Source organism: Oryza glaberrima, chromosome 2 (genome assembly GCF_000147395.1).
Source record: "Oryza glaberrima chromosome 2, OglaRS2, whole genome shotgun sequence".
Lineage (NCBI taxonomy): Eukaryota > Viridiplantae > Streptophyta > Magnoliopsida > Poales > Poaceae > Oryza > Oryza glaberrima.
The window spans coordinates 14,676,254-14,700,639 of record NC_068327.1 but is presented as its reverse complement, the minus strand read 5'-3'; the positions used below and the strand labels follow the sequence as shown (position 1 = coordinate 14,700,639).

At 45.5% G+C, this 24,386-nt stretch overlaps 1 protein-coding gene across 1 annotated transcript; it reads left to right on the top strand.

The window, feature by feature from the left end:
* The first annotated feature begins 22,913 nt into the window (after positions 1 to 22,913).
* Positions 22,914 to 23,975, top strand: LOC127763903 (uncharacterized). The gene has a single exon (XM_052288703.1). The coding sequence runs from the start codon at positions 22,934 to 22,936 to the stop codon at positions 23,726 to 23,728; it is 795 nt and encodes a 264-aa protein (XP_052144663.1). The 5' UTR covers positions 22,914 to 22,933; the 3' UTR covers positions 23,729 to 23,975.
* Positions 23,976 to 24,386: the final 411 nt, after the last annotated feature.

Here is a 24,386-nt window from a genome sequence, read left to right as displayed (position 1 = left end):
TTGAGCTGCTCAAGGACTGGTTCTGCAGCTTCTATGAGGGCTTTCAGAAAGATGCACTGGTTTGGTTCCCTTATGAAGATTCAGCAGATCTTGAACTTCCATCAGACTTTAGATTTGAAGACATCAATCATGAAAGATACCAAAAAGCCAGGGAAGTTCTCACAGCTGCAATCAGCCCATGCATCTTACCCGTAGGCATTCACCAGGGAAGAAACATCCAAGTCTCTTATGAGTTTTACCACCCAATGAGCTCGGCTAGACAACTTGGACTGGGCCAACTCCCAATCGGCTTATTCTTTGTCGACAAGATCTAGTGCCGAGGAGAAATTTCATCAACCTTAATGATGGATCGGCTGCTCAATCTCCAAGGACCTCCTCTAGGCAGTATTGAAAATATCGAGCTGGCAGGTTTCAAGAGCAGAAACTTTGACAGATGGTGGGGCGAATGGAAGCTGCATCTATTTCACCAATCGGCCTCAATGTACATGACAGATCTATTCCCTGATGTTATACCCCAGGTGAATTTTGTCATTACTAAACCGCATAACGGTTAGCCGATTCATTACTTGACTAATCTTTTGTTCCTATTTTGCAGACAACAGAGTCCTCCCCTCCACATCAAAGCAATAGTGGTAGGGACATTGAATATGCCCCAGGACTAATTCCAAATGGAGGTGGACCATCCCCTCCTGTCATTGGCTATGATGCCCCCAAGACCTCAACTCTTCTTCAAGGACTCATCAGAGAACCAGCCGATACAGGTAAGAAAAGAAGAACCAGGTCATCGGCAGCAGATACATTAACTCTAGCTCCAAAGAAGAGAGCCAAACTCAAGAAACATAAACCAACCGATGATCTGCCTGTCCTGGATCCATCTATTGAGCAAGCTCTGGATGAAGAAGACATTGAGGATGATGTTGATCAGGCTGCAGCCGAAGTAAGCGATACAGAAAAGACACCATCGGCTTCGCCTAAGCAAACACCTCCAACTCCTTCTGCCCTACTCACTTCTTAAGAGTAAGCAGCTCTCTTTGATCCTTTTTGTAATCACCTTATTTTCAGCCGATTAATCATAGACTTTATAGTTGCAGAAAAAGAAAGCTGCTGTGAAGAAGAAATCAGCAACAACAATTCGCAAACCGGCTCCACCAGTAAGTTATTTAACTCTCTTATTAATTAATCCCAGCCGATTTTGTCTAACACTTGTCTCTTTTACAGCCTCCTCCTCCTCCTTCACCTCCTGTACAGCAATCGTCAAGTGACCGAACTCCATCGGCTGTAGGAAGTCATCATATTGAGGGAGAAGAACAACCAGCTGCTCCTGCTATCCCAGTAAGTTTTCCCCTTGATGCAAGAAATTAGATCGGCTATATTTACTTAGTTCTCAATCTTCCTAAAATTGTCTCTGCAGGTTTTAGCCGATCTCTTCTCTTTTGACATCAGAGATTATCTCGATGAAGCAGAAGAAGATACTTCGAGCAAAGCTCTAGCCCCCTTACCCGACAATGTGAAGAAAACACTTGAAGATATCTCTCATCGGCTAGAGGCCTCCTCTTTAGATAGCTTGGTGGTGAACTGTTGGCCAATTAGGACTCGGCTACATGAGATCCAAGCTCTAATCCCAGATGAGCTTGCCGATATCCTTACTCCAGTGGTTTATCTTGAACAACATCAATTCAAGCTAGAAAAAGCCAAGTTAAGACTAGCCGAACGTCGGGAGTGCAAGGATATCGAAGCTACAATCCAAACCAATCGACAGCTTGTTCATGAAGAGAAAACCAAACTTGATCAGCTATCTGAGGGCCCGATCAAGTCCAATATTGATCGGCTCGAAGCTCACAAGATTGAGCTCTTGGCACAACTTGAAGAATGCAATGACGAGCTAGGTATGGAACATAAAAAGCTGGCCGATCTCCCGAAGTCCATCGAAGAGAAGAAAGCAAGACTCAAATCGGCTAACAAGAATGTTGCTGATCTGACCAAATCTTTGAAAGTCATCCCTGGAACCGATGCTCAAGATGCCCAAGCTATTGAAGAAGTAGAACAAATTAGGCAAAGGGCTATTTCGACTATCCAGCAATACTTGTCTAAATGACTTTTTGTGTAATAGGCCTTAGAAATTTTTTGTAATCGGCTAACATACTTTAGTACTTTACTGTCTTAACAATCCTTTGTGTCGATTAATACAACTTCTAACTTTGCTCAAAAATTTTCATTTTCATTTTTTATACATACGTGCCCACCTAATTTTACAATGTCAAAAGCATTGATAAAATTATAAAAACAACTAAGGGCGATATAGTAATATCGGCAAACCACAACCGATTACAATATGAAAAAAAAACAAGGGCGATATAATAATATCGGCCATCTCAAGACGACGAAAACACATCGGCTATCATGTATCGGCAACATCAGCCGATCATGCATTAACCTAAACGCTTGGGTAATATTTCTTCAAGTATTTGCCATTTAGTGCTCTGCTATAGACTTCTCCATCAAGTCCTTGCAACATGTAAGCTCCTTTGGATACAGCTTTATGAATTTGGAACGGTCCTTCCCAATTCGGCGACCACTTGCCGAATTTGCTATCTCGAGTCCCAATCGAAAAAATCAACTTCCATACAAGTTCACCTTCCGAAAAATCTTTGGGTACTACCTTCTTGTTGTAATGCCGAGCAACTCATTCCTTATCTTTAGTAACTTTTGCAAGGGCTCGCAAACGTGACTGAACTAGATCAATACAATTTCGGTGCATCGCCACCCTTTTGCTTTAGTTTTATTTCGACGAGTTCTTGCTTTCGGGTTGAGCTGCATCGGTTTCGATCTTCAACAAGAGGTAAAACTTGTTATGACAGCTTGCGTTCTCGGGATTAGTGCTTCCATCTTTATGACACTCTAATCCTGTTTATGTAATTCGTCGAGTTATCATATATCTTACATAATCTTTGGCAATCTCGCTATCTAACCTACAATCGGCTAACATCTATCGGTAGAGGGCAGCCGATTAGGTTAGACACCGAAGTTGACTTAGATTATATGAGATATCTACCACTCTATGAAACTTCCAGCGGCTTGATTGTCTAGATATTGTTCTTGTTTTCATACTTAATGCTGCATCAGTTGAGTATGATCTATTAAGTCGTGCTAGAATATCAATCTCTAGCCTGCCATCTGGCTGTCGATTAGGGTAACATCAGAGTTTCAGCCGATCTTATCTGATTTAACTACATTTACTCTATGTGTTTTATTGACATGTTAAATCTGCCATTTATGTAAAGATCTTATTTCATTTAAGTATATTAGGCTTTTGTTTGGTATATTCTATTTGTTTTAATATCTTAACATAGAGTTGTATCGGAGTATTAGCCGATACATGCTAGATCTATATGATCGGCTATGCTACGAACATATATAATCCTGGTATTAATATATATTTCGATCTAAGTGATTTATACTGTCTCGGCATGGCGACCGATCTATCTCAATCACTTGATTTAAGTATATATCGATATAAGAATTATATATTGCTAATATCTATAGCCGATCGAGTAGATTTAGTTCTTTATTACCTATTTACAACTGCCGATCGATTTACATATGACATCGACTCAAAGATAAATGATATGTCATCGGCAGTTAGCCGATCGGCTATCGTTTATAGGTTTAACCGCGGTTTCTTTGTTTTGATTTCTTGTTGATTGCAGGATCAAATCAACTGGCACGCTAACATACCCGAAGGCGAGTTTTGGACCTGCACTGGAGTTAAGCAGATCTCCCAGGCCTCGTGTTTTACGTCAACACGCTTTTGGCACGCCTAGTGGGACCACGAATTTTATATCCACATGTCTGAAGAAGAAATCAATGCCAAGATCATGGTCACGGTGGAGAATTTAACGGAGGAACAACAATATTGGCTCAAGGGGCAAGCGCATCAGTTTCAACATGGTGGAGCACATCAGTATCGGCTCATGAAAGCCGATTGCAAGAAGCAAAGGAAGATCGGTTTTGGAGTTATCAAGACAAGAAATTTTGAAGCATGAATTCTCATACTCCAAAACTGCTGGGCATGTGTTAACAGTGAAATTTGGTAAGCCCGGAGTAGTCTTAGAGTCAGCATCGGCTTCGAAGTCCTGCGATTAGCCGATGAGAGTTGTCAAGTCGTCAGTTGTGGGATTATTGCTATATTCGGTTAAGGAAATTGATCTACTAATGGAAGCTTATCCAGAAGAGACCGAGTTCAAAGAGAATGCGGCATGGTAAGTTATCTATTAATTAGGAATAGTTTGTTAGTTTCCTTTTATCTTTAGGAAAGTGTGTTTAGTGTCCTATAAGGACTTTATCTTTTCCTTTTATCTTTAGGAAAGTTTCTTTCTTCACTTTATCTTTTCCTTTTATCTTTAGGAAAGTTTCTTTCTTGTCCGACAAGGACTTGTATCAACCCATGGGTATAAATATGTACACCCGGGGTCTATGTAATCTATCTCCACGATCAATACAATTCGGCGCATCGCCACCTTTTACCTTTTCCACTTTATTTTATCGTCCGGCGGGACTTGGCACCTGACGCGGGGCTGCATCGGTGCTCGATCTCCGGCTATGGGGTAAGTCCAATGTTCCGCCGGCCCAGGCAATAGTATTGTCTATGTCGGCGTCGTTCAAGGCTGCATCAGTACATTCGACCTCTTGGATTGCTCTGGTTTGGATGATTTAATCTAGTTTTAGCGTCTATGTCTCTCTTAATCTAGTTTTAGCATATCAATTTAGCTCTATCGGCTGCTTCTCGCTTTAGGGTTTCTGCCGATATCGGCTAAATCGTGTTGCTAGATTAGATTAGACTAGGTATCTACCACCCTGAAAACTCAGTCAACGGCTTGATTGTCTAGATATTGTGTTTCTTTTCATACTTAGTGCTGCATCAGTTATGTTTGATCTACTAAGTCGTGCTTAGAACCATAATCTCTAGCCTGCTTCTTGATTGCCAATAAGGGTTTCATCGGGATTTCAGCCGGTGAGTTATCTGGACATTGCATCAGCTCATAAGGATTGCATATACATATAAATTGGATTTAGCCGATGACAACAAAGGTTTCACTGTTTAATCTAATCTTTTGGATTTCATGACATCGGACCTCCAGCCGATGTATGCTTTAACCTTCGGATCGATACTATTTATCACATCATTATTTGTCAATTGGTTTATATTGGATTATATTGTTATTTCATTACATCGTTATCAGCCGATTGCCTTCATATCATTATCTACATTGGACATATAGCCGATTGCTTAAACCCTATCGCTATCGGCTGGTATCGGCATCGACTATTATCGGCTATCGGCTGGAACTACTCCATCGGCTTGTCAGCCGATCGGCTGTTTTGATCTACTATTTGCATATCTTGTTAGTTGCAGATCAAACTGATTGGCACGCTCGCATCTCATCAAGATTTGGACCTGCACAGGAGCTAAGCAGATCTCCCAGGCCAGTGTGTGTTTTTCGCATCAACACCAGGCAAAAGAAAAATCGTCGGAGAAGAGGACAAGACTGACGAGGATTACAATCAGTTGGATGGGCAACCCCCTTTCACGGTGACGATTGACCCTAGCATCCTCCTATCAAATGAAGACACCCCTTACTCACGTAGCGATCACAAGGAAGGAACAATAGTGAGGAGAAAGTACGTGCGGTCAACCGTCACCGCCGATGTATTGCCATAATTATTGTGTACACGATGTAAACTATTTTGGATGTATTGAATATCCATATAAATCAATTGTTGTATGGCATATGTTAATTATGCATGATTATTAGATTTTTAACAATTTTAAATCATGTGTATGCTAGTTATATGCTAGAATTTTTAAGAATCATGCATATGCTAATTATATATGATTATTAGAATTTTTAACAAGTTTAAATCATTCATGTGGTATTTATATATGTTAATTAGAATTTATAACAATTTTAAATCATGCATATGCTAATTATATATGATTATTAGAATTTTTATTAATTTTAAATCATGCATGTGGTATTTACATATGTTAATTAGAATTTTTAAAAATTTAATATCATGCATATGCTAATTATATATGATTATTAGAATTTTTAACAAGTTTAAATCATTCATGTGCTTATTACGTATTATCCACTTAATTTACTATAGACAACAATATTTTTTCGAAGTAATTGTCATTAATTTTTCGTCTTTAAATAATTTTAATGCATTATTTACTATTTTAGAAACACATATGTAATGAAATTCAATATTCAGTGCTATTATCTGTAGTCCTGGTTCTTAACCCTAACCGGGTTGAAAAAGAATTTGGAAATAGCGGGAAAATATCTTTAGTCCTGGTTGGTGAGAACAACCGGGACTAAATATATCTTTACTCTCGGTTGGTGAGAACAACCGGGAACAAAGATATGGACTAAAGATATCTTTACTCCCGGTTGTTCTCACCAACCGGGACTAAAGATCTAGGAGTATATATATTCCCGATGCGCACCCTCGTATTCTCCACCAACACTTAGAAGTTTTTTTTCCCCAATCTCGATCAGCTTCTCCTTCGCCGCCACTGCCTAGGGCATCCCCGCGCCGACGCCGCTGTCGTATCTCGCCGTCGTCTCGCAAGCGTCATCGTCGCCGCCTCCTCCGCCGCCGCATCACTATGGTGAGAGTCGCCGCCGCCTTCCTCTCTCTCTCGACCTCGACCTCTCTCTCTCTCTCTAAACCGCCGCCACCTCGTTGCCGACGCCGCCGCCTCTCCCCGAGGGGGGTCGAGCCCGGGGTGTTGCGGCGGCTGCCCCCTCCCAGCTTGGGGTTGGGCCGCCCCCAAACCCACATGGCTACCCCGGAGGGGGGTCGAGCCCAGGGTGGCACGGCGGCTGCCCCCTCCAAGCTAGAGGGAGGAGGCCGCCCTCGCTTGGGGTCGAACTGCCCCGACCCCCTCCACGTATCAGCCCACGTGTACAGGGTTAGGTGGGCACGCCTAACGCCCACCTAACTGCATTTAAAGCGGTCTATGCAACCGCGCCATGCCGCATTTAATGCGGCGTGCTGTGCATATGACCGGTCTGTGACCGGTTGAATGACCGATGGGACGGCGACTGTGTACCTCCGCCCTGTCAGTGTGTCAGGCGGCGAGCGGCGTGCTTCGTCCCGTCTCATCATAATGATGAGGGGCTTCACAGCCTCTTACCCCGGTCAGAGCTGGTCCAACCACTCTAAACTAACCCGGGTTCCCATTTTCTGGTGTGAACGAGAACCCGGAAGTCCTCATCCGTTAAATGGCGAATGACAAGGGCGCCCTGCATGATTTGATGGGCCCCGCGCAGTAACCGACGTGCAGATAGCTTCTGGGCTAAGGCACAAGACATGTAATGAATATAGAGAATATTTTCCCTTCTCCCTAGGTAGCACTCGCAGCACATGTGGTATCTCCTTAGAGTATAAAAGTTGGACCATGCCTAGCGAGGAAGGGGGATCGGACTGAGGATCCCTGAGCCAAAGCTTGTCTAACCCTAGCTTGCATACCAGGGATTCAGGGACTTTTTAAGCACAGAAGAATCATACACACAGGAGTAGGGTATTACGCTTCGTAGCGGCCTGAACCTGTATAAACCTCTTTTGTCTCATCGTCTTGGAGGAGCCTCCGAGATCAAGATCACACACAGTTTCACTCACCAAATCCTCGAATCTCACCCGCTGCCCCCGGCCGAACTCTCAAAGGGGGGCTTCACAGCCTCCCGCTAGAGAGGGTCACCCCTTGACACGAGGGGACAAGTGCCGTGGCCGGCGAGCCACGAGGGAATTGTGGTCATGCATGTTTTATGGATGGAATGATGGATCAATATGTGTTCTTACTGAAATTTTTATGATGCTATTCTAAGTATTCATGCTATTTTTTATGGTACATATAATATTTGTTCTTGCTGAATTGATGATTGTCATGTATTTTTGGTGCAGATTGGATGGAGATGCTACCCAATGTGGGTCCCCGGAAGGGTCGGGGACAGGGGCCTGATTTGGCCCCACATCTCTAGTCGGGACCGGGGGTAGGGAGTGAAGTCGGGGGTCGGGACGGGGCCGTTCCAGCCCAACCTAACCCTGTTGCCAACCCGAAGTGTGTTGCCCTCCTAGTGTTTGGAATGACTTAGAGTTCCAGTATGGGTAGTAGTTTACCCGTTGGGGCCGGATCGCCGCCTCAACGGAGCAGGGGCAAAATCTTCCCCGTGGGTAATGCGGGGCAGGGCCCAAACTTCATGCCGGGGACAGGGAAGCATCTCCACCTATGGGGACCCTGTGGGGCCCTAAAGGTCTACTATTAGATGAAGGTGGCCTATACAAATAAACCCACTAGGTCCAATTAATGAGGATATATCAAGAGAAATCCGGACCTTATCCTCAATGTCCATGGACCCGATCCATCCGTTCCATTACAGCCACTACCCTCGTACCTCAACCTGTGCTAAAGGCCCCAAACATCGCCACATCGGGCACTCGTGTTATATTGAGCGCTGCCATGCTTCTTCTCTCTCACACACCTTGCTGTGGGCCATGGACGACCTTTGCCCCGAACCATGCCACCAACCGCCGGAACAGAACGTCGCCGGGCATCGGCCTCAATTATGCACCAGGCCAGTAGCTTCTTTCTCTCCATCACCACATCATTTCTGGTCCCGCACCTCGTCTTCGTCCGCTGGTTTCCCTCCGCATGGGGCCTGCTGTGGCCGGAGCCGGGGCTGGGTGAGGCAGCCGGGGGTTGGGGGTTGAGGCCATTCTTGCCCAACCTGTCCCGTCGTAAACTCTATATGTTCTAGTGAGTACATACTGAATAATGCCTTTCCAATGGCAATTGGCAAAGTAGTGATGCGTCTGGCGGTGAACTGTTCGTTTAAATTTGTCTAATTCAGCTTTAAGAAAGTACCACTACAATTTGGAACGGGTCTACACGGCCGGGCTACTAGCACATTCCTTTTAATGAATCATGACTACGATTTGTTACGAGTAATTAAGCTATAACACGTCCAAGTCGGCTTTAAACTATGTAGTGACTATATATCCAGGAGTAGAATTACATGACTCATATTTAATTAATCAAGTTGCATAAGAGACGATAACCACACCCAGTCTACCTGATAAGGCGAAGAAAACACGATGACACGAGCACTGGGCGGCCATTGGGGCAACTTGATGTAAAGAAGTCGCTTGTCAGCTTTCGTCGTCGCGTCTCTGTCTAGATTTCACCAATATATAATATTTCTCATAACCTATTGTCAACAGGAAACTTTAATTACATAGTATATAGTACTGACTAAATACAAAGTAACAACGTTTCCAGCTCGTTGTCTTCTGTCGGTACAGTCTGTACAGATCTAACTAGAATTTGACCTTGATTGCACTTCAAGTTTCAACTTATTTGCAAGATTTGTGAGCACATTGAAATATGAGCGGTGCTGATCGATTTTGAATACCGGCTTAGGGAATTTTTTTTATCGGTATCACCATATATCACACCTGCAGTTCGAATCCAAAATGTTGAATTGAAGGAAAGGGATCCTCTGACTTAACTGCTGTACAGTTGAGTCACTGACATGTGGGCTATAGCAAAGTGGGACCCACATGTCAGTGACTCAACTGCATGTGCATTTTAAGTTAGAGGATCTGCTTCCTGAATTGAAAAGCCGGTCGATCGATGGCCTGAATTTTTAATTTTGTCGTGGCTAAAGTGTAGTTTTTTATTTGATCTGACGACTATAAAATATTAATACATCATATATATATTATAAATGATCAAATGTAGTCATGCGTACTAGTACGTGCATCTAATTAATATATAATAATACACAATAGTCAGTCATAAACTGTCGTAATAGCATAGTCAACACTAAGAAATAATAATATAATGTTCCACAACAAATGATAATTCGTCCTAACCTATCACAAACACTAGGGTTGCGAACTGGGTGTTCGTTTGTTCATTCATAAATATGAGTGTGCACGTATATATGAGCACCGCCGTATGTATTGTATTTCATAAAAGAAACAAAACGAATTATTGCACAATTATTTCAAATTTTAAAATTCATATCTGAATAGTATGTTGTTACCAAATGGGTATTAACATGCCAACATTAAGGTTTCGATTACCCATCTGTACCTTTCTTTTAGATTATGGAGAAGTAAGATTTGGTCTATGCATCAATATGTTGGAATTAATGAATGGGTCTCAACCCATTCGAAGATTTTTTTCTTTGAAAAATCATAAAAGCCTACATCATAAGATGGCATACATGGCGAGTTTAATACACCTTGTCTATTCTAGGAGAAGGACACCTCCCTATAAGAAAGGATACTCTCTTAGACACTGAGGCATGTGAGGTTGAGAGAAAAAGGGGAACACACGCACGCGCTTACACGCCTGGATTGGCCTGGCGGCGCGTGTGCACGACATACGCATCAAATTATCTCTATATAAGTCGAGCCGCCGCCTCCACACAACACATGCAAAATCAAATTTAGGGTTTGCCCCCTCTATACTATGTCGTCGCTCGTAGTCTACACCATCCCGCTCGCTAGCGTGCACTGGCGATCAGGAGAGCAGGTCTCTAGAACCTTCGCCTTCGACATTCTGCACTGGGAAAAGGCGGCAATAAGGTTTTTGAGAAGCGCTGTGTTTCTATCATTTTTGCAGCGGGCATGGCTAGCAAAGGCCCGAGGCTAGCCAAAAAACAATTTTTTTTTTGTGGATTATACTCATCTGTGACGGGCCATAACTTAATGCCCGATTGAGATGATGGTCATATGTGACGGGCTGTAGCTAATGCCCAATTGAGATGACAGTCATCTGTGACGGGCTATAGTTTAGGCCCAATTGAGATTAGTATTATCTGTGACGTGCTCTAGTTTAGGCCCGATTGAGGTTAGTAGTCATCTCTGACGGGCTCTATTTGTGGCCCGATTGAGATAGGTCATCTGTGACGGGCTATAGTTTGACTAGTAGTCTGGGTCAAAGCTATCGGTGACGGGCTTCAATTAGGGCCCGATTGAGATAGGTTTATCAGTGACGGCCGTTTGCCCGATTGAGATTACTTTTCACATCAGTAACTTCTAGCCTGTGACGGACGCCGTGCCCGATTGAGATGGGGCTTACTGCCCGTTTGAGATGAGGGTATCCGTTCCAGTGATTGCTTGTTTTCCTTCACTTTTTTTTACCAATATATATAGTTGATTGGAACTATATATATTTTTGATTTCTTATCTATACAAATAATACAATTGCAGCTAACTCCAATATTCGGTGTTTAATCGAAATGATTGGATAGACTGTCATACTCGGCTTCTAATTAGAATAAAGGTTGTTGCCAGTTCTATACTTCTATTCCATTATTTTCTCAAACTAACGAGGAAATTGAAATTCCCATGCTCTAACCAGCGAAAATGCACACCATCCTCCTAGTTAGTCCAAGTAAAGTTACACGAGCATTTTCAACAAAATAACAAGAAACTAATGAAGTCAACTCCAGCTTGCGTAACGTAGCATGCTAATAATGCACGCGAAATTTCAGACTCCAGTTGTTAATTTTGGTTGTTTAATTACCAAAGCGACCGGGCATGAAGTTGACTTGGAAAGTCGGAAACAATGTGTCAGCTCGTTGGCACACTTATCTATATCCTTCTCAGATAAGTACGGCATATTCTGTCCTTTTCATGCCTCTCGTCCGTTCTTTTGTCGTACGTAACTCACGGTAGTCATGTGACATTTCTTCTTAAACTCCGTTGCATTGCCATCAAAGCATGACTATTTCTAGCGTCAGACTTTGTCAACCGTTGGGTGTGGTGTGTGGTCTGCTCACGGAGTTAATTTCTCACTTCTCGCTTGTACTCCTACAACAGGTGGAACCAAGGCCACACGAAGCAATATATGCATTTTCCAGGGAACTTTTACTATACCTCCAGTGGAGGTGATAATATTAATAGTGTGGTAGAAATTGGTGCCGGTTCTTTATAGGTGGCGGTTCTTACCATCCCTCCAACCGTTTCTGTATCCATTGAGTAAAAACCAACACCTATGTTTTAAGTTCTGGTTTGAAAGGATGTTCGTACAGGACTATAGGTGTTGGGTTCTTCATCAAAACCGACACCTACAATACCATCTATAAAGCTGACACCGATGACTTTAGTGTCGACCAATTGATGCCGACACCAAAAGTAACACCTACGTGACCTTCCAAACCGGCACCTATAATACTTCATATAGTAGTGAAGTCCTGGTGCGCTCTCGTCAGCCGCCCACTACGCCAGATTCTCACACCTGTGACGGGCATAAGTATTGGTCAGTGATGAGGGTCACCTTTGACGGGTCCTACGGGATCCCATCATCGGTGAGCCATCCGGCGGCGACCCGTCACAGTTAACTAATCACCTGTGACGGGCCAAAAATGGACCATGTCAAAGGTGAGGTAAAGTCATGCCTGACTTTACCTCACCTTTGACGGGTTTGACTTTACCTCACCTTTGACGGGTTCCAATTTTTGTCCCGTCAAAGGTGACTAGTTACCTGTCACATATGAGGTATACACCTGTGATGTGAGTAACATTTATGTGCCCGTCAAAGATGATAAAAAAATCTCTCTGATAACCCTCCCCTCTCCTCCCGGCTCATCGATCCATCATTCTCCTCTCTCTCTCTGTCCTTCTCAACCCTTTCTCTCTTTATCGATCTAGTTGTGTGTGTGTCGGAGGCGGAGGCGGCACCGGTGGGTCCGCGGGCTGGAGGGGGAGACGACACCGGCGGGTGTGGGGGTTGGAGACGGAGATGGCACCGACGGGTGCGCGGGCCGGAGGCGGAGGCTGCAAGGGCAGGTACGGGGGCCGGATGTGGAGGCGCGCGGCACCGGCAGGTGCTGGGGCCGGATGCGGAGGCGGCACCATCGGGTGCGGAGGCGGCACCGGCGTCGGCGCCAGTTGGAGGCGAAGGCGGAGGAGGTGGGAGATTGGGGGCCGGTGATGAAGGCCGCCTCTTTAGGTCCCAACTCCGTCCGCCCCTCCGCCTCTAGATCCGGCCTACCGGAGGTCGGTGGTCACCGGATCGGACCGCCCCTGACTGATGAACCCTGAGCTTCACTCGAGACACTCAAGGCAGTTGTTGGCCCGATATTTCGGTGAGTTGTAGATAACTACGATTTGGGAGAAACGTTGACGACCCGATTACAACCGTACTAGACATTGTTGTGTTGCGCCTTAGCGATCGATACACCTCTCCATGGGTTGTTGATCTTGCCAGTGCAGATCATCCTTATTCCTACAAGAGAATCGAAGAAACAAGCAAGAATAAGATAAAAGCAACCTGAATTACATATACCAATAATAAGTTGGGGTTCCGTAACGAGCAAACCAGCGATCTAACCGATCACGGGATTACACGGCAAAGTAGCAAAGCTAAACTTTAATCTAAACAAAACCCAAGAAATCCTGAAGGGGTACCAAGCTATTTATGGAGATGGGAGGACCTTAGGTCTTCCTCCACCTAGTTGGGGCGCACCCCACATGGGACCCACTTGGGCTGGGGTCCTAGACGAAGTTATAAGCCCATATGCCCATTAAAGGTGATGCAGCACTTTGTTTCCTGAATTGCAGCTCAATGAGATGGAATTTCACAATGAGGTTCGATCCGTTGGAAAGAAGACTCCGAGAGCTTTCCATCAAGTACTCACGGACCAAAAACGGATGTCGTATGCAGATTCAGCGGCCCTTTGAAGTCAGTAGTGTAGCAAGTGGCCGAATTAGATTCCATCACTTGGGCATCTTGATCTTGATGTGAGCAATGGTTGTATCAATGGTAGCCTTGGTCACATCATCCTCCCCTTCTTCAGGGAAAACCGTCTCGGTTTTCCATATGGTGCTCTTCGCATAGTCCATTTAAAACAACATGTTTCTTCCAATGAAAACAAGACACTCGAGATAATATGATTAGCAATAATATGTATCTCTAGCTTGTATATTTTATCCACATTGACGGGAGGTTCTAAATCTGAACAGATGTAAAAAACTCTATGGACCAAATATATTCCTCTATCATCAGATTCGCCAAATATATGAAAAATAGCACTAGTTGGATATGTCAAATCAGACTTAGCAAATAATATCTCCTTCAAATTATCGAGCTCACAAAAATCATGAAACTAAACATAGCCCAAAGTATTTAAAGAAGATGTCAATTTTCGTTCCTTAACTTCAGTAGCAATGTGAACAACATGCTTAGAATCAGCACATAACGAAATATTATAAATAGCATGTTCATTCACTAGTTGTGGCATGGATATAAATGAAACATTATCACACAACTCTTCTTTATCACAAGGAACAGCAAGTAATTCAACTTGTGACAAAGGCATCTCAACAATTGGTTCTACTAATGGTTGCTCTTCTCTAGCATGAAAAGTGGACATGTTCAATTCATTAACAGCACACTCACCTTAATTAATTGCAGCACCATTAAGATTACCTGTGGTTCTCTCTTCGGATGATGTAGGTGCACCAGTCTTCTCTTCTTCCTTCGTGAGCGATGGAGATGGCATCTCGATCATATTTCTCTTCTCCTCACGGTGAATGTTCTGAGCTCCCTACAGAATGTCAGTAATAGGAGGCACAAGCATAGCTTGTTTCTCCCTTGGGTTCTTTAACATATTGCTCTCAACACTGCAAGCAAGTATGAACAAGTGGCCTATATGATTATATGTCATGTTAATAAGCCCAGCTTGAATATCGGAATTAAGCCCTCTAAAAAAATCTAGTCATTATGTTCTCATTGCTTTCTTTTAAACCACTATAAGAGATACAAATTTTAAAGTTATGAAAGTACTCCCGCACAGTTTTGTCACCTTATTTTAGATGTTCTAATTTCTCAAGGAGAGTACGTTTATAATATGAAAACACAATTTTTTTTCCTCATCATTGTTTTGCATTCATCCCTTCAAGCTTATTGCCAACAGTATACCACCAAAAAGATGTAGAACCGGTACACTTATTACTAGCAGCCTTAACCATTTCAGCATTAGAGAAATCATACTCATCAAATTGTTTGTCTACTGCTAGCTCCTAATTAACATAAGCGGCGGAATCATACTTACAATCACTGGCAAATTAGATCCTACCCTTGCAAGATCATTATCATGTACCTCATATACAATGCGTGAAGAAGTCGCTATATCTCGTTGATGGTGAAGAAGTCAATGTTGAGCATGACCATCTTGTTTCTGCTTGCTCAATCCTATCATGGTTAGTAGCAAACAAGAAACATACAAATGAATATGCACGCTCCTATCAACTACTAGGTAGTGGCAGCTGAAATATCACACACTCAAGCTTTTCACCAAGCTCTTACAAGTTCTTACCAAAGCAAGCGGAATGGTAACGTACACGGACCTCAACCAAGCACCCCAATGGAGTTTGGATGTATCGATACCTTGGCAAACACTTGCTGTACGGCTGCAATCAAATCCGTGGAGCTTTGGGTAGGCTAAAATATGTAGCAAAGGAATAGCAAATGCTCAAATCAGAGAATGCAAAGTTGAATAATCGTTCAAAGTCATGTACCGTGCTGGTCCTAGGCTAGAACGTACTAGAGACGCGACCCTAGACACAAACGATACCACAAGATAGCACAAGAAACAACTTAAGCACACTCTACTATATGACAATCTCAAGGATACAACTAATGTTCTCTTTTTTTCTTTCTTTCTTTTTCTTCTTTCTTTTTTTTCTTTTCTTTTTCTTCTTTTTTCTTTTTCTTTTTTTTTGCGACTTTTTGTTTCTTTCAGCACCTTTATGCCTTTTCTCACTTTTTTTATTTTTTTAGAAAAAACGACTCAAGGATCTTAAAGCAAGATTTCAGGGACTCAAATGTAAATATAAAAATTACAGGGACTCAAATGCAAAATGCAAACCCTAAAACTCAAATTATACAAAAATGGAATGTGGAATTTATGCCCGTTCCGTTTTTTCAAACAGATCTCGAAACCGACACCAAACAAAAATTCGCCAAGCTATCTAGCAAATCACGTTACCCATTGAAACTGAGACGAGATGAGAGGGAGGGAGTCGGACTCTCCTAGTCACGGTGGTGGTGGGTGCGGGGTGGAAGCATACGCTAGGTGGGATGGTTCGGCCTTTAGATGGAAACAGGGATGGTCCGGCCTTTAGATGGAAACCGAATATGTGTTAATCAGGAAACCGATACCAATAAAAAAGGCTTTCCCCTTCCTCCTTCCTCACGTATGGAAACCGAGTCTAATCTACAAAAAATCTCTCAACCTTCCTTCTTGGTAGCGCACACATTCACGGCAAAAAAAACACACGCAGTATCAGCAAACACTAGATGCAACTCAACTCCAAAACTAACCGACAGAAACTTCTGAAAACTACAAAAATAGAACCGTGGCAACGAGCCGATTCCGTTTTCGTAGGTCACAACAGAGACTTGGGGGCAGCGACGACTGTGGTACAAAACGTGACCAGAACTCAAAACTCTAAACGAACTAGACGCTAAGATCAGCAACACGACGTGACAATGCAACACAAAATTCAACAAAGCAAAAACTGAAAAGAAACAATGCAATGGCACAATATGGCTAGGTAAATGATACAAATTTTTTTTGTCCGGCTATTTTTTGGTTATGGGTAGAAAAAAAAACTCACCGAGCAACGAAAGCTCTGATACCACCTAATGAACCCTGAGCTCCACTCGAGACACTCAAGACGGTTGTTGGCCCGATCTTTCGGTGAGTTGTAGATAACTACGATTTGGGAGAAACGTTGACGACCCGACTACAACTGTACTAGACGTTGTTGTGTTGCGCCTTAGCGATCGATACACCTCTCCGTGGGTTGTTGATCTTACCAGTGCAGATCAACCTTATTCCTGCAAACAAATCGAAGAAACAAGCAAGTACAAGATAAAAGCAATCTGAATTGCAGATAGGAATTCAATATCAATGATAAGTTGGGGTTCCGTAACGAGCAAACCGGCGATCTAACCGATCACGGGATTACATGGCAAAGTAGTAAAGCTAAATATTAATCTAAACAAAACCCAAGAAACCCTGAAGGGGTACCGAGCTATTTATGGAGATGGGAGGTCCCTAGGTTGTCCTCCACCTGGTTGGGGCGCACCCCACATGGGCTCCACTTGGGCCGGGGTCCCAGATCAAGTTACAAGCCCATAGGCCCATTACAGGTGACGCAACATCTTGTTTCTTCAATTGCCACTCACTGAGATGGAATTTCGCAATGAGGTTTGATCTGTTGGAAAGACGACTCCGAGAGCTTTCCATCAAGTACTCACGGACCGAAAACGGATGTCGTACGTAGATTCGGCGGCCGTTTGAAGTCAGCAGTGTAGCAAGTGGCTGAATTAGATTCAAGCACTTGGGCATCTTCATCTTGATGTGAGCAATGGTTGTATCTATGGTAGCCTTGGTCACATCACTGACCTCGCGGCAGTCGGATCTTGTCACCGGCCTGGGTCTAGTCGCCGCATCCGCCCACGCCCCCGCCTCCGTGTCCAACTCCGTCGGTCCAAGCAAGCTCCAGAATGGCTCTTTGAGGTCAGAGGCCGCCACCTCCTTCGCCGATCCATCGCTTTACTCCCTTCCCCTTCAGATCCATCGCTGCCACCTCTCAGTGCCGCCAGATCTGGCCTATTTAAGGTCAGAGGCTGCGGTGGGGACTACAAAGTCGTTAGCAATTTTGATGAACGTCTGATGATCCATTCGGCAGTGACATCGTTAACAATTTTGTGAAGTCCAACGATAGGGGAATTGATCCATTCTGTTTGTGAATGTGATTCTGTTTTGTGCGATTGTGAATGTGAATGTCATTTTGCTCTTTGGCTAGATGAATGTGATTGTGATGTTTTTTGTGATTCTGTTTTGTCACCAAATGATTGTGAATGTGAATGATGAGTATTTTTGTGATTTATGAATGTCTAATGAAGGTCTGCGACTAGCTAGGCTCACATCATTATATTTCTTTTGCCCCATTTTTCAGGTCTGTGATGGGTTTCAATTAGGACCCGTTACAGATAAAGATCGCCACTAACGAGTCAAAATATTTACCCGTCACAGATGAATGTTACCTGTGACGGATTTAAGTTGCAGACCATCAAAGGTAACTCTTACCTTTGACGGGTCTTTACCCGTCAGAGTTGACTCCGAGTCGTCAGTGACCACTAATCTCTGACCAGGGCCACATCCGTCAAAGGTGAGGGTTTGCGCCCATCACAGATAATATGATCCAGTGTAGTGGCCAGCCCTCCCTGCACGAGCCATTGCTCATGGAGTCGTCGATGCCTCTGCATTTGATGTGGAGGCACGCCGTCGGCTTGATCACCCGTGGACCTACCGGCCCGTGAATACATTCTACTTATATTAATTTAAGATGTGCAACCATACTAGTATAATTAGTGCGGCACTTTGATTGACAGAGGTAATCTGCATTAGTAATAGTTTTGGCACTGTTTTCTACGTAGTAACTAATCGAGGAACACCGGTAGAGGAACTGCAGGGACCGACGATAGAGCATAGCATCCCTCATTGTTAGCACTGAAAATGGACTAGGTCCAGCCAATCTTCATTGACGGCTAGCCGCTCTCTTCCGTCGTCATTGTTTTGTGCTTAATTTCTCCCCTAAATCTAAGGTTGCCGGATCTGACCTCGATGGCCATGGTGACAGTAGGCTTGGGTGGGTCAGGTATATCGCTCATTAACGGCAACCTATGGCCAAAAGGATAGAGGTGTCCTTCATTTTCTGTTTTCTTTCCATGAACCACTATTTGCCTTAAATAAAGTACTATAGATCTCAATTTATTTCAGGCGCTCATACTCTTGGTCCCCGCCCGTGTCGCTCAAGGGTTGGGCGACACGGGCGTCGCCACCCTCCCCAGCCGACCCATCAGCTCCTCCCACCTCTACCTCGTTGCCGCCCAAGCAAGCCACCAGAAAACCGCGTCTTTCTTCTCCTCCCTGAAAGTCTTGAGACTAGAGCCCGTGGCCCGATCCACGATGGGGCAGCCGCCGCGGCATAGGGTGGAAAGCTGGTGGCGTAGTTTTAGAGAGGGCACCGGTGACCAGCGGCACGCGCGTAGGAGCCTGAGGGTGGCCTCCATGCAGGTGGAGAGGAGGTGTGACTGGATCTGGTGTCTCCTGCCAGATCTGGTCGGAGAACTGGCGACAATGACCACGATCGACGACATGTGAGGCCGCGGGTGGTGGCACATGAGTAATGCGCGTCCATGGCCGACGAAGCACGTCCAACGCAGCGTGAGGCTGTGGCCGGCAGTGTGAGGAGGAAGTCAACAATGGTCTACGTGAGGAGGAGGTTGGTGGTGGCCTCATGAGGAGGAGGCCGGCGAGGGTCGAGCATGGACGCCCTAGCTTGCATGAGAAGGACCAAAGTGGCAGCGTGGGTCGCCTGTAGTGGTGGTTGGCCTCTAGTAGTGACCTCGACAGCTTATGACAGCAAACATGGAAGTAGTTAGGCGGTAGAGAGGTCTTCTTCTCTATTGCCGGCTAAGCATCCTCTTCTCCATAGCGCTCCTCCCCTTTAGTCGTGGGGAGCTCCGGTAAAAGGGAAGGCACTGGCTTTTGCAACAAGCGGTGGCGGCGGCACTAGTTGATCCGAGCAACCCTGCGAGCCAGCTTGAGCTGCGGGGTGGTGACCTCGGCTTGCACGCTAAAGGAATGTCGTGGTGGTCTGGTGACGGTCATTGTGCAGGATATTTGTGTGGGCTTTTGAACGGGAATTGCTAGTGAAAGCCTTGATAAGCCTTGGCCCGACTTGACGACGATGCCGACGCCATTAGGAGCCGTTCTCCTCCTTGTAGGTGTCGTTATGGCACTGACCCCTTTTTCCCCAACACCAACTGCGTGCAACAGTGGCCATTGGTGGACTCCTGCAATGGTGCAGAAGCTCTATAGGCTTAGGGTGTTTCTTGCTTTGCGGTGAGTGACCATCATTTTTCTTTGGTTGTTGTTGGGTGGAGTTGGAGCTGCTTTGTTGTTGGGGTGTAATGAAGCTTGGCAACGATTTTTGGCTAGCTGTGTGCAGGAAGTGGCTCCTTGGTAGCTTGGGCCAATGTCCTTTGTGGGTTGTCAAACTTGTTTGTTTGTTTTGGCGTTAGGGCATCTTCGCAGCGAAGTCGGAACTATTATGTCGCTTGTGGAAAGCTTGGTAACGATAACACATGTGAGCGGCTGTGTCGCTACTATGGCAAGCTTGGTGCTGATGTCTCACGATGGGCTCCGTCGTGGTAGCTTAGGTTAGATTAGTTGGTGTGTTGTTGTAGTTGTGTTTTTCGCTTAGTTTCCCTAATTAACTGAGAAATGTAAGATATGGTCCCTTTTTAAAAAAAAAAATTGGGCACCATCTTTTTTATATAACTAGCAAATATGCCCATGCGTTGCACCGGGTGAATATCAAACAAATATGGCTGGTTAAGATTGCTTGTGTACTTATAACACATGTGCACAAAAATATTGAATTTGGAAGCGTACAGATCAGAAAAATATGCAATTAATTAAAATATAAATCCATTGAAATATCTGGTATTTTTAAGTAGGTATGTGTATAATTAAATAAATTTAAAAGTAAAGCAAATGTGAGAAATAAAATAACATGGTTAAATTTAATGTTATTAAATTCTCCATGATTAGTTACGCTCTTTAGAATTTTATTGGAATTTTCAAAGCTTAATTGCTAATTTTAATAATACAAACATCATTTAACAATTATTTAATTGGAAAAAGAAATAAAATGCTTCATTTTAGGTTTGATTCGAAATAAACACATTCAATAACTATAATTGTCAATGCTTCTGAAAAAATGAAGTACTAAAATGAACTTCTTCTCTTTTTCTTCTGCCTGATGGACCTAAAATAGGCTATTGGTGCATCTTTCTCACCCGGCCCGAGATGGGTGTTGAAGGCTAGACTTCTTTTCGGCCCTTGCCGATCGGCCCACGGCCTTTTGCGCATGTGCGGGCGCACTTCCCCTCCCCAGGCCGCAACCTGGGCTTGGGCCGGAAAAGTGGCCTCGCTCTCGATCCCTCTTGGGCCGATTTCGGCTCGACCGACGCCGGCCGTCCGATCTCTAGGGTTTCGATCGGACGGCCGGGCATCGAGATCGGGGAAACAAAACCCCCTCCTTCTCCTCAGCCGCCAAAAACCCTAGCCCATTTCCTTCTCTCCCTTCTCTCTCTTCGCCGCCCTCCCCTCCGCGCCCCCGATGCTCCTGTGCCCAAGTGGCGGCAGCGGCGCCTCTCCCCCTGAGCCCAAGCGGCGGCGGTGGCACCCTCCCCCCGAGCGACGGCAGCGGCAGCGCCCTCCCCCAAGCAGCGGCGGCGGGGACGGCGTCTCTCTCGCCGAGCCCAAGCGGCGGCGGTGGCGCCCTCCCCCTGCAAGCGGTGACGGCGGCTCCCCCACCATTGGCGGCGCGGCCACGTCCTCCCCCACCACCGACAGCGCGGCGGCGTCCTCCCCCACCACCGACAGCGCGGCGGCGTCCTTCCCCACCACCGGCGGCGGCCGGGGCAGCGGCGCCCGTGGAGGCGTCGGCGGCCCGCCGGCGTCCTAGCGGCGGCGGCGCCCCTCCTCTCCACCGGATCCAGCGGAAGGGGTGCTGCGGCACCTGGCGTCCCTGCGATGGCGGCGGCTGCTCAACGGCGACCTCCCCTTTGATCTTTTTTTTTGGATATATTTGTGTGTATAGTGCTTCCTCCGATTTTATTTTATTTGTGTGATTGATTGAATTCTGATTGGGTATTTTTTTTAGGTGGGGGTGATGGAATTCTTACTGGGATTTGGGGGCAGGCAAGGGGGACGAAAAAATCACCGCACCTATCAGGCAACGAATGGAAAAATACGAATATTTATATTAGTTATAGAAATGTCGGCAACAACCTAACCGTCGAAAAGAAATAAAGTACTATAAACCTCCCTAGGCTTGTAAAGACCTAAAAACTACGAGGCCACTTAGGCTGAGTTCGGCACTTCATGTTCACAAACTCACCTCTTTCGTTTTCCGTGCGTACACTTTTCAAATTACTAAACGGTGCGTTTTTTTAAAAAAATTATATACGAAAGTTGCTTTAAAAAGTCATATTGATCCATTTTTGAAATAAATTAGCTAATATAAAATTAATTACGTGCTAATAGATCATTCCATTTTACGTGCAGGAGGGTTTAGTTCCAATCCTGCACTACCTAACACAGCCTTAATTGGTTTCTTCCATCCTTTATGAGAGCAAGTTTAATAGTATAGCCCACTGCTAGCTCCAAATCATCTATAAACAACGTAATAGCCAATTCATACGATAGTTGCTTGCTATACTATTAATATCTGGTCCCACCTGTCTATACACATTACGTCTTGGAGTTCGTGCTGCAGCGGGCTACAGATCATACACATTACGTCTTGAAGTCCGTGCTGCAACTGGCTACAGATCTGTAGCCCGCTGCTTTTCTCTCTTTTCTTTTATCTTTTTAAAATGGCAAAATTGGTTATATAACATCGAAAGTATATTTATAGTTGGTTTGTACATGCTTTGAGCAGCTCGAACTCGATATGGATCATTGAGACCAGTCGTCATGTTGGGACATTGTAAATGCCCTCGCACTATACTGGAGAATCTAGAACGGACGGTAGGGCCTTCCTCGCACTGACGCACGAACCGACAAAGGTGTGCTTTTATTCTGGTTATCAGGTGTTACCACCACGTCAAAATGACTGGACGGATGAGATGGCCCCGCCACCACCGCCTGCGGCCCAAGTCGTCCGTCCGTTCCGCCCGCGTTTTCTCAAGTTTCCCCCCCCTCCTTTCCACATTTATCCCACCCAGACCAGACGTGCCGTGCTTCTCGTCTCGCATTCAATGCCCCTAACCCCACTCCGCTGCCTATTGTCAACGCCCACGCATCACTTATACACGCGCACCATCCATCTCTTTCCCATTGTCCCCGTCCGTATACTAGAGGTACTTGTTCTTTTCCTTCTTCGCGAAGCAGGGATGAAGCTGGTGTGGTGCCCGGAGATGGCGTCCAAGGCGTACATCGACGGCGTCAGGGCGCTGGCCGGCCACGACCTGGCCGGCGCCGCGGCGGACGTGGCGGAGCTCGTGTCGGCCATGGCCGGCGGCTGGAACGCGCGGCTCGTCGTCGAGGCGCCGGACTCCGCGGCTCCGGCGGCAGCCGCCACGAGCCTCGCGCTGGCCGCAGCCGCGCGGCGCACGGGCGGGCGCTACGCCCTCGTGCTGCCGGACCGGGATGCTGCGGCGGCCTCGGCGGCGGAAACGGCCGAAGTCGTTGTCGGGGAGGCGGACGAGGCGATGGCGGGGCTACACGGCGTGGACCTCCTGGTGGTCGACGCGCGGAGGAGGGACGCGGCGGCGGTGCTCAGGGCAGCCAGGCCCGGGGCCAGAGGCATGGTGGTGGTGCGCCACGGCGACGGGAGGCAGCGCGGCGCCAAGGACCTGGCGGCGTCCATGGCGGCGGGGACGCGGGTCGTGCGCTCCGTCTACCTGCCGATCGGCAAGGGCGTCGAGGTCCTGCACGTCGGCGTCGGCAAGGGGCCCAGCCTGCAGAACCACCGTGACCGCCGGAGCACCAGCCGGTGGATCCGCCACGTCGACCACGACACCGGCGAGGAGCACGTCTTCCGGCGGCAGTGATCAGTCGTCGTCTGTTATTCCGTCCAGGTGAATTAAATCGGATGTACCACGGGAAGGGTAGTTAATTAGGTGTAGCGTGTGTTGTCCAGATTCGTTGAATCTGCCCGTTAATACCATGATGATGTATAATCATCGGATGGGTGGAAAGTGTGACGAATCACGAACAATGTAAATACCTCAAACTTGTAGCTCCTCATATCTCTTCCTTCTACCTACTGTGAAAGCTTTCTTTTGAGTTGATCTGCTAGTTCATTCTTTAATTTCCTTTTTTTTTTTTTTGCTGTGCAGAGTGCCTTTGATAATTAACTCAGAAAAAAATATGTTCAATAGATATTCATTATCTATAGGAAAAATATGTAGTGAAAACTGAAAACCACGTATATAGCGAAAACATGTAAACAACCGTTGGATATAAAAATAGACCATTGCTCTTGTTACCTAGAGTAACATTTTTTTTAGTTAATTGCTCTTAAAGCCACGTATTATTACCAAAGTTTCACTTTGTTCTAGGCTATTGATGTTTTTACTTTTGATCGGGATTTCTTACCTTCTATTACACATTGGATCATTATTGTATTCCTTGCCTTTAATATACTTTCCTGCCACTCACTCCTTGATTTCCTTAGCTCACCAGCAACTAAACGCATACATCAATACT

Bases quoted from the DNA above. Each gene is read 5' to 3' on its own strand.
- LOC127763903 (XM_052288703.1), top strand. From the start codon at position 22,934: ATGCCCCTAACCCCACTCCGCTGCCTATTGTCAACGCCCACGCATCAC.